This window comes from Seriola dumerili, unplaced genomic scaffold (assembly GCF_002260705.1).
Source record: "Seriola dumerili isolate Sdu_G_001 unplaced genomic scaffold, Sdu_1.0 BDQW01000025.1, whole genome shotgun sequence".
NCBI lineage: Eukaryota > Metazoa > Chordata > Actinopteri > Carangiformes > Carangidae > Seriola > Seriola dumerili.
The window spans coordinates 8,489,133-8,504,056 of NW_019174280.1; the positions used below are offsets into that span (position 1 = coordinate 8,489,133).

Here is a 14,924-nt window from a genome sequence, read left to right on the forward strand (position 1 = left end):
AACATGGTGGCCTGGCTTGTTAGGCTGGATGTGCTGTGCAAGACCAGTGTTTACATGCAGTAATGATACGCTGTGCTTCAGCAGTTTTCAGTGGCAAGTGTTTTGTTATTACTAACAAAGATAATGGGGTATACAAGTGTCTGGTACATTTAAATTTGTACAGTCAATCATATTAGCCACTGAAGTTTTGGTTAAAAATAAGTGGCACTCGCTGTTCATTTGTGACCATCACTGCATTTCAACCTCAGACTTCTGTTTACAGTGAGAGTGCACAGAACAATGCATGGTTATTATATTATCATAAAATTTTAAAACCCGTCTCAGTATTTCTTTGGGAGTATTTATTTTCAAAAACTTGAGAAAGAAGGTTGTTTGTACAAACTCTGCCCTTTCACACTTGTCAAAATAAAACCATCATTGGTTGCTAATTACAAATATCTACATGGGTTAAAGTCAGTGATTAATCTATTTACAAATAGATGTCTATGTTTAGTACTCTGACTGAGTCTAGTGCTGCTGAAATAGGCAGTGTGTGGCATTTTTCACGGCAGACTACAGCAGCGACACCACATCTTCTCCATATGCATGGCCTTCGGTCGTCATGGTCACCAGCTCATGTGGCTGGGACAGAACTACCACTGAGTCTGCAGAGCCTGGAGGGAGAGACATCACTACAGTTAAGTTCAAAGGAGAAACCACCTGGTGACTTGAATGCTGCCTTATAGTAAGATGCCAGTCAACCTATATGGATCTACAGTGAGGTCCAGCTTACAAAAATTGTGAGATGAAACCCACCACTTTCAGGGAAAACGCTTTTTACTTGCACATTTGTCCTTGAGTTTCTGAAAACTTTCACTTGGTTATGCTCTTTGGTTTTAATGAAAAATGCTGACAAAAGGTCAAGCAAAGAAACCCCTGTAATACAGAACCTTTAAAAAGTAATCAAAGTCTAAGAGAGGTGAATACATTAAATACTTCCAATATTTAATGTACAAAACGACACTAATACTGAAAGTGACCCACTAAGCTGGGGGAGGGGGGTCTGGTGAAGGCATATGTTTCTCGTGATTAGACAGTTTGACCTTGTATTAACACCTTACACTGCAGAAGTCTGGCAGTAATCAACAATTAAGTAAAGCCGTTTGTTTTTTGTTAACACTGTCAAAGGTGTCGGTCACGTTTTTTGGTGATGTCACACAATGTAGTGTTTACGACTGATTCACCATAAATATAGGCAGCAACTATTCTACATCACCATTACAAAGGCGGTTCAATTCACATGTCACATCAGTTATTCTTTTGTGCTTATGAAAAATAAGTCTGAGCCAAGACAACCAATGCTAAAGACAGGAGACCTAGACTGAGCGTCACAAAGTGATTGAAAAACACTAAACAGAGCATTAGCAACACCACAGGTCGACTCAGCACCTCTGACATTTACAGAACATTAGAAGCTTTGCTAAATGAGTGTTTACTGCAGGGCTGTTGTATTGTGAGATGTTCTGTTATTTTTTCACATTGTATATATTACAGTCATGCATGTACAAACACCTACCTGGTGATCTCAGCATGGCATGATGAAGATTCATGGGTTCCACGGTTGTTGTCATGGTGACCAAACCATCTCCGTTCTCACCGTCTGCCTCCAGCAGGCTGCTTTGTGTCAGAGCCTCTCCTGTCGGTGGCAAACAAATAACTTACATTTCCTTTCCCACACTTTAACATGAAATAATTATAAACTGGAGAGTGACACATGATGTACTCGATCCTCCACCTTCATAGGAACCAACAACTTAGAAGCTAAGTCTGAGAAATCAATGTCCAAACCTGAAATCTGCTCATTATTACTAACTTCATAAGTTACCTTTTGACCCCTTTGTGAATTATTTTGTTTTAAGTTCTGTAGTCATTCCAACACAGGCGATTTAATAATTCAACCAGTAACTCCTCTATGTATAAATAACACAGAAACTACCCTTCTGTTGTGAAGCTGCATCTTCCTTTGCCTCGCTTTTACAAAAGACCAGCCTCTTTGGGGAGGCTGACCCGAATAAATCTGCTGTTTATAATTAGAGCTTTGGCAGCGTTTCTTCTGTGGTGATTCAGCTGCGGTGCTTCCCCACTGCTACAGAAATGTGACAAGGAGGCAAACGTACCGCCTGCTTTCATTGTTTCATGCTATAAAACTAATTTAAGCTGATTTTGTACAATTGGACCATATGTCGGAATGTAAAGAGCTCAATGAGAGACATTTCTCATCTGAAGAGGTACTGAAACTGATACTAAGAATAGAGGCAGGAGTGAACTCGAGTAAATTTCTCACAGCTGCAGCAGAAGATTTACTCAAGTATCCACTCATTTATCTCAGTAATTTGTGAGGTGAAGGTAAAAAAAGACATTTGAATGAGGCAAGAGAAGCTTGAAGACATGAATTTGAATCACTGTGCCATTTTAACTTGGAGATTACATACTTTTCAGATGAATCTGACCCCATCAAAAGAAACCTAACAGGACTGTTTCTGTGGTAGAATTGTGCTGTCTCTGCTTTTTTAAAGATATGAGCAGTCTCAAACAATTCAGCTACTGGCCCTGAAAAATAAAAATTTGAATGATAAATTTTTAAGTGCTAAAAGTCATTAATAATTCAAGAAACGTAACTTAGACCAACACTATGCACATTTTAAAATGTATGGGCTGCTTGAAGCTACATAATCCAAGGATTAGCATATCCACCTACCACACTCTCTGTGTGTGTGTGTGTGTGTGTGTGTGTGTGTGTGTGTGTGTGTGTGTGTGAGAGAGAGAGAGACCTGTTTCTCTGCTTTCGCTGCTGAGCCCCTCCTCTCCATGTCTCTTCCTCATGTGGACATTTCTGCTGCCGGACTGAGAGAAGGTCTTACCACAGATACCACAGTGATGAGGCTTCTCACCTTTGAAACACACACACACACACACACACAAAAACACAAACAGATGTACTACAAGTCGATTCCTTCTGAACTGACAGAAAATGCATTTCTTCAAGGCACATGATGATATACTATATCTGTAGCACACTAATTACAAAAAAGTGCTCAGCTGTTCAGCTGTACACTCTGCCCCCACTCACCAGAATGTACGAGCATGTGTTTTCGTAGACTGGAATACTCTGCAAAGGATCGCCCACAACCATCTGCTTCACATAGAAAAGGCTTCTCTCCTGGAAACAGCCACCCACCCCACACACACACACATTGTTTAACTCCATAATATAAAGACCTAATGTAGTAAACTTATTATGGCAGAATTGCACTTCATGTGTTGAAATTGATTGCAATGGCCCAAAACACTGGAAGTGTTGATTGCAGCGTCTTTTTTTTTTTTTTTTTGTTTACAAAACTTGTGGTGACAGCTGACGTATTTTGACACAGAACAATGTTAAAAAAATAATGTAAGTGATATTATAGCTCATAACTAGCTGTTCTTCCTGACATATGGGTAAAATATAAACACTATAGAGTGAAGCTGGTCTAGGCTAACTGGTCCCTAGACAGAAGAAGACAACTGTGGAACAGGCCATCAAAAATCTTAATGTCACCCTAAATAAAATATGACAGAGAACTGTTACTCATTGCAGCAGTGAAATGGAGGCGCCGGTGCTGCTGACTCTTCAAATCTCCTGCCTTGACTGCACCAAGGAAGCATTAAATGAGCAGAGTCAAATGGCCTGAGTCAGTTATTACTTCCAGCATGTTTGGGCTTTTATAGGCAGGTACCCTCCTGCTCCCCACCTGTGTGTATGCGTTTGTGGTTCTTCAAGTTTCCAGCAGTGGTGAACTTCTTGCCACAGTTCTTCTCCTTGCAGATGAAGGGCTTCTCGCCGTTGTGAGTCCTCATGTGAACCTGCAGCCTCTGGAGCACGTAGAAACTCTTCCCGCAGCCCTCTGCGCCGCACCTGAACATTCGGTCATTCCTGGGAGCCGAGATAACCAAACAAATATGCCACGGTGTCTCCTGTGTATGTTTCATCTACAACAGCCAACCACAAGGTCAGACAGGGCAACCATAAATATATTTCCTACCGTGATGTTAACAGAACTCATGCAGTACAAGTCTCAGCTATGTTTCTCCTGTTTGACTGCCTTTACCCCAACACCACTACCTGAGGTGTGATCCTTTAAGTTAAGTTAAAGTTAAACTAAGCTGGTCTCAAAAGCCTGGAAAAGAAGGCAAGGTTGGTATTTAAATTTTTTCTCTGATATCTCCAGTATTATACAATAAATGAAAGAGATAGTATCAATTTTGTTGAAGACAACAAAAGATTGCAAAATATGATTGTGATAATTATTTAATAGTTGTTTTTGTTTTTTTAATTGTTGGACATTTTTAGTAGTTTTATTTAAAAATGTATACACACACTCCAGCTTATATAAATTTGTGGTGTCTTGTAAGCTCATGTGGGCTGGGTACAGTTGTTTGGATATAATGCCTGCAGTCAGGAGCTAAGATTGGACTGCACATCGCTGCAGTGTATAATGATTTGTTTAAAAAGTTGGAAACTCTATTAGCCTGCAAACTTAGATTATTATTATTTTTCAATTTGGAAAATGTATCCACATTAGCCACGGGGTTGAATATTGGTGCTTTGGCAATGGCATCTTGCTGGGACCACTGCCTGACTCCATTATCTTCCACAGCTGTGCGTAAATGTGTTACCTGTGTGTTTTGAGGTGATATTTGAGATGAGCCGGCCAGGTGAACGTCCTGCAGCAACCCTCAAATGAGCAGCGGAGGATCTGCTTGGAAAGGGGGCGGCTGGTTCGAGACGGCAGCTCTCGCTTGTCCCCGTCTGCTGTCAAACTGTGTGTGTGGTCACCTAGGCAACCAGAAGAGGAGAGTGAGCGAGGCTGTGCAGAAAACAATCCAGGAGTGCCAGGTGGCCGGCCTCTGGAGCCCGGCTGAATAAAATCATCAAATACTGACTGAGACCTGCCGAGCAACCACAGCAAGAAGAAAACAACCTGAAGCTGAATGCAGTCACTCCTTTTTAACCTGCTACGACTCCCCACCTTGAATGACTTAAAAATGTCCAAATTTGCTTTGCAGCGTGCCAGCAGTAACGCACCTATAACGGATACCCCACTGCTGACGGAGACTTGTCTGATCTAATGCAAGTAGGAGGGAAGCCATTACAGTGACACAGATAGAGGAGTTTTAGTCTCACAGTGAAACCAGCTTCACTCTGCTGCAGACATTTCATTTAACAATGTACAAAGTATTTTAAGCCCTCTCTTAACTGGTCCACTAGCTCAGAATAAGCTGACGGAGAGATCATGTCAAAGACATCCAGGGCTGGATCCACGTGGTCTAAAAAAAAAAAAAAAAAAAAAGTGTCCTTTTTCCTTTGCTAATGACTCCTACTTGACCTTAATGGAAATATAATGAGGTCAAGGATATAATGTGGAGAAATCACACAAAGATTGAAAAAGAACACATCTAATAGTCCCACTGAGCTTAAACTAGGTTACATGATTACACAAGGTTGGTCTGAAACACAGTGTTTTGAATAATGCTTAAATAAGGAATTGTGGGGAAACTATATCCAGTATCTCCTTAGCATCAGGAGAGGATGCACTGAAGGACCTTTCCTCCACAACCATGTGTCAAAATAGACACATGAAAATTTTATCTTCTTTCTATCTTGATTTAAATCATTTTTAACATCGTTAAAAGGTTTTTGACAAAAATGAGAATAGCTCAAAAAACAAAACAAGCAACTTGTACAATAAAGAGACAGAAGTAGATAATTATAAACCATGAAAAATAGAAACGGGTTGGGATGAGAGGAAGTAAACTGGGGACCATATAAGATGGAAAGAAAACTTCACTCAGGTATCACTCTTTTTTTTTTTTTTTTTTTAAACCAGGACCTCCAGCTGCAATTCGACTCAGAGGGGTGCAAAGATCAGAAATGTAGCCAGGAGTCATAGTGCTTTAAATGTCATGGCTAAATTCTCTATCTATCAGGTTGACTGTGGAGGGAAGTTAAAATGGGCTGTGATGTAGTCCTGACACCTAGTGAGGGTCAACAGCTTGCTGGGGCACTGTGTGCTGCAGCAAAGACATCTTTGTCTAAAGGCGCCTACAGACTGAGAGATTTCAGCAGTCTTATAAGTTTATTCTAGCTCACACTGTGCAACATGGATCTAATAAACTTGGGTACAACATCAGGGTTGATGTAGGCAGACGGTACAATAATTTACACCTGAATCGTAGGCTATGACACAATCAATATACAAGAACAAAACATCATCCGTGTGCGTCACCCATCTCTGCCGCTATAGTGGTAAACAATGAAAGTAAGCAAGAACTAAGCTCTTGCATTGGTGGTATTTATGTGTATGGAAAAAAATCCAAAGAGGAGGAGGAGGAGGAAAATGTGGACAGGTCATGGCTCGGGAAAAGAGGCAAACTTGGGATGCCAGTTTCGCAAAGATAGCTTGAGTGTTGTTTAGCATTCATAAAGATAGCCCTCATTTCATGCTGCATTCCTATTGGTTGGTTGGTAGACATAGGTCGCAGCAGCAGTCACATTGTAAGCTGGTCACCCTACATTTCTCACACTGCCAGTATTTTGTCCCAGGCTATCAACAATGGCCATCTTCGAACCTCTCTCACAGTGCAACGTAGGACCATCGTTTTGGAGACACACCAAAGATATCTGTTTGTTTCAAGTTGGTCATTTTCATCCCAAAATTGCTCAGCCTTAAGAGAGTAGAGGCCTTACAGTAAGATAAAATGAAGGTGTGGGTAGATTTCACTAAGCAACAGATTAAGACATGATTTTAGCAAGAAAAAAAAGAGAGCATAAATGACTCTCAACCATCAAAGCAGAGGAAACATAAAAATAATGTTGGACTGTTTAACATCCTTTAAGGCTTGTCCTAAGTTCCACAGTAGAAGCTCATTTATCATCTGAATCGCTTTTAAAGAAGAGTTCAATATTTTCTGTCCATGACATGTAAGCCAGTGTTACACTGTATTCTGTGACCTGTCAGATTCAGTGACCTGAATTGAATTGAATGCTATTTAAATGCTTTATTTGATATCAATAATCAAACATGGATATGGATATTTTATAATCAAACATGGTGCCACTACAGTATTTAGACAGGGTCACAAATTGATAGCTGTGATTTGAGTGTACTAAGATTTGTGTCAGGTCTCAGCTACACCAGAGGACAGAGAATATGAAAAGCTCTAAAGTCTTTCCAATATTGTCATTTGAGGTGTGAGGAGAGCTATAGGCCTACGCTAAAGTTTGGGCTGTATCATGTATAAAAGTTTGTATCCATTAGCCTACTTGAATGCATTTTGGTTAACAGTTGCCAGGCAACCAATTCTGGCCAAGACATAGTCTGGCACATTAACTGTTTGTATTAAACAAATAAGACATGCGAATCAGTAGCTGGATTTTGTTACCACAGCCTGGACAGAGCCAGGCTAGCTGTTTGCCCCTGTTTCCAGTCTTTGTGCTAAGCTAAGCTAACTGGTTGCTGGCTATGGCTTCGTATTTAGCATACAGAAACAGGAGTGGTATTGATCTTCTTATTCAACTCTTGCCAAGAAAGTGAATAGTCATATTTTCCAAAACGTCAAACTACTCAGAACCATCTGCTGTTCTACTATTCTTCATAGAACATGTTTGCTGTTGCTTGATTACCTGACCACTTGTCTATCTTCTTCCCTGTCCAGTCTTTTGTGACTGCTCTGCTGCTGCTGCTCATCTTTCCTCTTGTCTAACCCGTGTCTGTCTTTCTGATAACTGCAGCCGTGCAGCCTCTCTCCATCCCTCAGGTCTGCATTAGCCATATTACTAAATGAACATTAAATCATCACAGACACAGCACACCATTATGTACTGCAGCATGATCATGCTGTCTGACGATAATGTGGTATTTACAACTCCACTGGATATTTGCAACCAGCCTTCTATCTCTATCTAGACAAAGCAACAAATTCATTTTGATTTAGAGATGATGACAAGTGTTGAACACAGTTTCAGTCAGTGCTGATTAAACTACATTTTCATCTCATCGCTGACCTTATTTCTCTTCTGTCTGTCTTTGATGCCTAACATAAGGAGTTATCCAACCACAAGAAATGCACTGCATCCCATACACAGGCTTCGTTTTTTCATATTTTCATTGTTTTTTTCCCAAAGTTTTGTCAAAAACATGAAATTACGGATTGCTGGCTGCAATGCACACGCCAGTACAACTGCACATATCCATGAACAGCATCAGAGCATAATATGTCTTATGAAGAACCTGTTTGGCTTTACTTTCCAGAGTGAAAGACTTCCACAAACATTTCTGGCTGTGTTGATAAGACAAAGTGACTTTACCGTTACTGACACTTGCAGCTCTGGCATCCTGGCTGGCCTTGGCATCTCTCGCAAGCTGTGCCCGTGTGGCTGCAATCAGGCTGTCATGTGCCAGCTCCTGTACCCGCAGATACCAGGGAGCACTGCCATCTATCCCATAGTCCCCTGATGAGACCCCCTCATCGTCATCCTCCCCTGCGCCATCTGCGGCGAAGATCAGGGACTCTGAGGAGGCTGTGATGCCTGAAAGGGAAATAAAGGCAGAGGGAGAATCACCATGAAACAAGATGTCCAAGGCCAATGCAATATTCTGCAAGATCATCATTCGCATGAGCCCCTCGAGGTCACATTTCTCAATTCATTATTCAGAAATGTGACCATGGCTGAGCATCTAATGATGCTCAGCAATTTAGGATTTAATGTCATGGCTTTATACTGAAAGGCTGAGAGGATGGTGGCCAACAGACACAAAAATATTCACTCTTTAGAAACAGGATGTGAATTTAGTATAACAATAGACAGAAAATGATTCTGATTGCTGAAAATTTCTTCTGTCCTTCACATCTCTCACTCAGTCACAATGCACAAAAAGTTTATGTCAAGAGATCAAATTTAATTTTTTGTCTCTCCTGCCACGGGCTGCTAAAGCAAGAGAATGTGCCCGCCAAGGATGATTTCTTCCAACCAAACTAATTCACACTTTTTTCATGAAAATGTGTCACCCAATTTCTTTTTAGTCCTGAGTGTTGAATCAGGAGCTGAACGAGACACAAAGTACAGACACAAGATCAGACTTGCATTCTAACTTTTATTACGATTCATCAGAAAGTGGCCCATCACACTGGAATAATGTCAGGTTTCTATTAGGGCTTAAGTTAATTATCTTCATTATCGATTAATCTCTCATTTATTTTTTTCAGTTGTCCCTTTGACCTAGAAAATGTCACAACAGAAAACTGCCCGTTACCTTGCTTCTGCTATAATTAGGCTATGTAAAAAGCGGCAATGTTCATTCTTCCCCTTTTATTAATACAGATCCTACACATTTCTTTAGTGCTAGAGTAAATGTAAGATGTAAAATGTAAGCATTCAAATGATGTGACTGAATGATTATTCACAAAAAACTGCAATCTGGTGCTTGGTGGGTGTGACTGTCAGACTCTGGCAGGAGTATGTTAGCAGATTGCTGTTTCTTTACCTTTCGCAAGGTTCAGCAGGACGTAGGAAGTGCTGTCTGACTGTTGTAAGTCATGGAGGATGGGCGGTGGGCTGGGCGAGGCCCGGGAGTGTGAGTGTGTCTGGACCACTAAAGGGCTCCGCTCCGACACACCTCCGAACTCTGACAGGGATGGAGAACTCTCAGGCTCATGGCTCAAGCCTCCATCTGAGGAGGAAATCAGCGTTTGTTAGATTTTGACCAGTGTAGAACAAAGCACATTAGGTCCAAACAATTTAAAAAATGTGTGGGATACCCTGCTAGATATTCTGACCAATATTTTTTCTATAGCGCAATATTATGTTTGTATCATGTTCTACAAGCACACTCACAAATGACATAATTGACATTCTTGACCATTTCTGCAAATATGGATGTACTGTCAACAATGCAGATTTCAGAATGTCTTTGACACATACAAATGAAAATGAACAAAACTGTATTTGCTTAATAAAAACTTCATTGGGCATTGTTAATATAAAACAGCACATCAAGTTTTGGTGCCAGTTAAGGAGGCGGATTCAGGATCACTTTTCTGAACATAGCGAGATAGGGGATTTTTTACCACTTTTGTCAGTTTTTCAGGAAATATTGTTGGGATCTTGATGTAAAAGTCAGACATATTTATGGTGTTAAGATCTATGAATTTGTACAATTTAGTGCAGATCCAGATAATTATCTGGATCTGAAAGACATGTGTAGGGTTGTATGGCGTTGGTGGAGGTATGCCATTCTAGTTATTTTTAAAATCCATTAACCGGAAATTTCACACACAGACAATTCATAAAACATCTATCAATCCACAGGGTCAAATGGCAAACCTATGGATGCTGAAACAGCTTCGGCAGAGTAGAGTGAGGTGAAGCTTGTCAGAGCTTACTGTAATAATGTAGGCCTGAAAGCATTTGGCTGTCTTGAGCAGAAGTATCAAATGTTTATTCAGGTTCTACAACAGCTGTGCGACCAATTGCAAAGTAAAAATGCTACAACAGTAAAAAACCAAAAAAACAACAACTTGTGTTCTATTGTGGCACAATATAAGTCAAAATGAGTAACGTGTAGAGAACATGAAAAGAGCTGTAACACTGAGCAGCTGCTGACCTGTGAGCTCCAGCGGGCTGCACAGTGAGCTCTCAGCTGGAGCCAGCAGAGGCAGGCAGGAGTGTTTGGACTCCGAGTCCTCCAGACCCTGCACCAACGGGATGGAAGCGTTTTGTACAAACTGCACCAGCAGCTGAGGGGAAAAACACACACGGAAACAGGTGTCAGGATATGAAACTCGTGTCTTACACCATGCTGTCTGTCAGAATAGAGTCTCCTGGAGCATGAAAATGACAAAAACGTTACCTCTGGTTTGGAGTCAAGCTCATCAGAAAGCATGGGTCACCCTGTGTGGAACCTGTGACATAATGGGATAACCCCTGATACATCAAACGCACCGAAATTTGCTACGATTGAAGTCTAATAAAGACAAGACTTACCTTAAATTTGACCTGCTAAGTGAAAGATTTTCTGTCGGTCATACGCTCAGGGTGCTGGTCATCTTTGAGTCAAAACCATCACGCAGGCTCTGCGGTCAAACAACAGGACAAAACGTCAAGCAAACGTCTCGACTTTGCCAGCTCACAGCTACGGACAACAAGTTAAATACCAAAAACTAGACGGTCAAAAATTACAGCTAAATGTGGCTAAACCTCGACAGCCCCCCTTCAGGCTTATATACAACCTGTGGGTAAAACTGACAAATGACCGGCTACCTTCTTAACTTAGCTAGCAGGGTAAGCAGTTACCAAAACTAGCCACCGGGGCTACAGACAGATGTTGGCTGCCCAGCCTCAAAGCCTGGCCGCTGACGATGTAATATGCATGAATTTTAACCCCATTTTATCTCCAGTGACGTTAAACTAATTAGTTTACCTTGTAATAGTAGCGTAACTGAGATACAGTGTGGGAACAGCTAGCTTAATGATTGTCTCAAAACAGAGTAGCAGGTTTGTCCTACGGAGACACCGATGGAACAATTTTAAGACATTTCCGCGTATTCCACAAAAGGATCTCGTATCATTGGCGCCATCCAGTGGTCAAAGCTGTAATCTACACTTTAAGGTGAAAAACCTCACATCATATGATCATTTGAAAACTAGTGACTAGTGTGTTGTATTTGTTTAAATAACTATATTTTCTGCAAATAAGTTAAAATTTAAAGAAGAGACTGAGACTGGATTACCAAACGGGCCCACAGGCCCAGGGTTTCAGGAGACCTCTACGCCAGAGGCTCATTTATTGTTAGAAAGTCAATGAAGCAACAACAAAAAACACAACTATAAAAGACAAATCGACAAGAAAAAGACCACACTAACAGATTACACAAAATGACTACAAATGGCTGTGCCATTTTATAGGAGGGGTTGGGGAAGGAGCAAGGATGGGTTACTGAAGGACTACTGATCACAGGCCAATGTCAAGGTGCCCAAAGCCAAAGTCTCTTTATAAAGTGAGTATAATTAATGTTGGAAAAATAAAGAGCACAGTCAAAATAAGGGATTTAATTTTTTTTCTTTCTTTTTTGCTAATGATCCTTTTGTATTGAGTACATGCCAGCATCGAGCCTGATCAGGACTATTGATTTCTTTGTTATATTTTAGTTAATTTCTCAGGGCATAATCTGCAGTGAGCCTGTATGTGATTCTAGTATGTTATACATTATATATTATTAATTATAAAAGATATAATAGTAGCTCTGCTTCAAGAAAATATAACCTGCACCACAGGCTTTCTTTAATGGCTTCCTGTAATGCTTTGTATAATTCCCTGTGGTATTTTGGGTATTTTGTATGATTTGTGAAGAATGAATCTGCTGTAGCAGAAAGCTTTAGAGATAAATTAGACTCTTAGCCTCTACTTATGTTAACAGTTTTCAACCACTGCACAAATCAAACAGTTCATTCTTGGTATGTTAACACATTTAGAGAGTAAAACTCATCTCTATCAAAGGTGTCAATAATTAGTAATCAACACCTCAAGTCATTTTCAGTAAAATTACGCCACATATATTTTAGATTTTGGGGTATTTACAACAAGCACATAATTTAGTTCTATCCAAAAATGTAAAAAAAAAAAAAAAAAAACTATATAACATTTCACTGCAGTGTAAAAGATGCACAATAGGCTTTAAGGATCTTGAAATATAATCCTTGTCTGCAGAATCCACACATTGTTCCGTGTGTGTGGTGTCCATCTGTGATCGAAGAACAGATTTCTGTTTAACTGCTTGCTCTTTCACAGTATAATGTGATGAGAGAGGTGTGTGGAAAACTCCAAAATAAAATTCTATCTTCCTGTTTCTCATCTCTATCCAAGATTCAAGGCTTAACTCTTCCTTACCATTTAACCTAAAAATAGTGACTGAACTGAGGACTGAGAAGTGATAGCATTAATTTGGACACATTGAGCAATTTTCTTTGGAATGATGTTTATTACACAAGCAATGCATCTCTAACTTAAAATGTACAAAATGAGCCCTACAGCACATAAATTCAAACCCCTTTCTCAATCTTAGTTTATTCATCTTTGATTGGTATAGCTGAAGAGTCATTATCTTGAAAAAGTCTTCTCAGGTGTTGAAACTGATGTTTTGGTAAATCCTCCATAGTGGCAAGTCCCATGAGGATTATATAAACCTCCTGCATTTACAGTTTTTGAACAGAAACAAGATTTCCAGCAGGCCAAACTACATTTAGTCAGCATAATGGAATCCATCATGTTTTTCACATTAAAAAAAAAAAAAAAGTATTATTCAGGCTTATATTTTCCATCACTGCTGCTGGTGCACTACTGAAACATCTTAAATAAAATAATCACAATCCTTTTCACAAACATTTTCAGCATCTGTAAAATGAAAGAAGGCAGACTGAAATGCACTGAGGGAACAAAGCTGCCAACATTTAGATGAAAAACTCAAAATCCAGTGTTACAAAATTACACGTGTCCAACTGTACAAGCAAAACAGACTTTACTCCTATGAACTTCTTAATTCTGAAACAGATAATTGTGGTCATATAGCATGATCATGTCACATCAACATCGATAACAATCCATGACACAGCATGTAGCATATATAATTGCGGCATTAGAGACTTATGGTTTGATAGAACTTCAGTCAATAAATAGTCAGTCATATGAACAGGATCCACGAAAGAGTAACCACACCAGTGCGGACCCCTGTAAACAAAACCAAACAGTGAACTGATGCTAACCTTTGTCTAATAAATACATGTGCTATAGTAAAAGCTGATGGCAGCAGACAGGAAAAGCTCTTAAAAAAGACAGACATGACCAGTGTCACTGTGCTATTTTCAGCCAAAACTTAATTGACCTTTTTGATATTTTAGTACCATCATTTATTCCACTGGCAGTGACCCAGGGTCAGGACAGCAAGATATAATTTCAGCAGGCGGCCATCAAATCATTTTTAAGATTTAAAGACTCAGGCACAACATCAACATCAATTCCAAGAATTAAGCATCTGTGTATCTGATTGAGGAGGAATTGCTCTGCAAGAGTTAAATTAATTCTGAAAGTTTAGGTAAATGTGAGGTGTGTCGTTGGTCCAAGAAATAAGGAAAGGGTAGCTCAAACGCATTTGTTTTTGGCCAAGGCAAAAGACCAAAATAGTGCCAGCAGTCTTGCAGCTGTCCTGGCTCATATGTCTCAATAAGGCCTTCATTAAGGACACGTGGTATTTAAACAAATTACTGTTTCATTACAGTGACAAAGCAAAGATAGTACAGCCATATGAAAAGTCAAAAGATTATGTTCCATTTCCATGCATCAAAAATTGTTTTGCTATAAGCTATGCATATGGTTTTTAAAACTTTGAGTTGACAGCTTAAAAAAAAACATTAACCACTGAGATCATAAGGTTTACATACTTGTAAGAGATACGAAGAATTTAAATTATTGCTGAAACTTCTTTTTCTGACATTTTGAATAACATGCATCTTTGGCACACAAACATAAAACATATATTTAGGTTCCTTCATAAATGTATTGTGGGTCTTCTGAACATCCCCGGATTAAAACTATACAATACATTCAATGCATTCAACGTTTTTTTTTTTAATCTTCTCAACAGCTTGTTAGTTTTGGTAACACTTTATTTTGATAGTCCGCCTATAGAGTTTACAGAGTATTACTTCAACAATGTACAAATATTCAATAAACAATTAGTTAACCATTTAACGGTTAGGGTTAGCTCAACAGCTGAGTTGTTGAATCAGCTAATAACCTGTTGAAATGTTACAATTACTCTGTAAACTCTCTATAGACAGACTATCCAAATAA

General features: G+C 39.6%; 1 protein-coding gene across 1 annotated transcript; it reads right to left on the bottom strand.

The window, feature by feature from the left end:
* Positions 1-87: 87 nt before the first annotated feature.
* Positions 88-11,591, bottom strand: znf410 (zinc finger protein 410). Its single transcript, XM_022768135.1, has 12 exons — positions 11,499-11,591; positions 11,063-11,151; positions 10,929-10,980; positions 10,683-10,815; positions 9,564-9,749; positions 8,387-8,608; positions 4,696-4,855; positions 3,771-3,952; positions 3,110-3,199; positions 2,811-2,930; positions 1,556-1,675; positions 88-653 (listed from the first exon to the last, which is right to left on the bottom strand). The coding sequence occupies exons 3-12, from the start codon at positions 10,959-10,961 to the stop codon at positions 553-555; spliced, it is 1,347 nt and encodes a 448-aa protein (XP_022623856.1). The 5' UTR covers positions 10,962-10,980; positions 11,063-11,151; positions 11,499-11,591; the 3' UTR covers positions 88-552.
* Between the last annotated feature and the right edge of the window lie 3,333 nt (positions 11,592-14,924).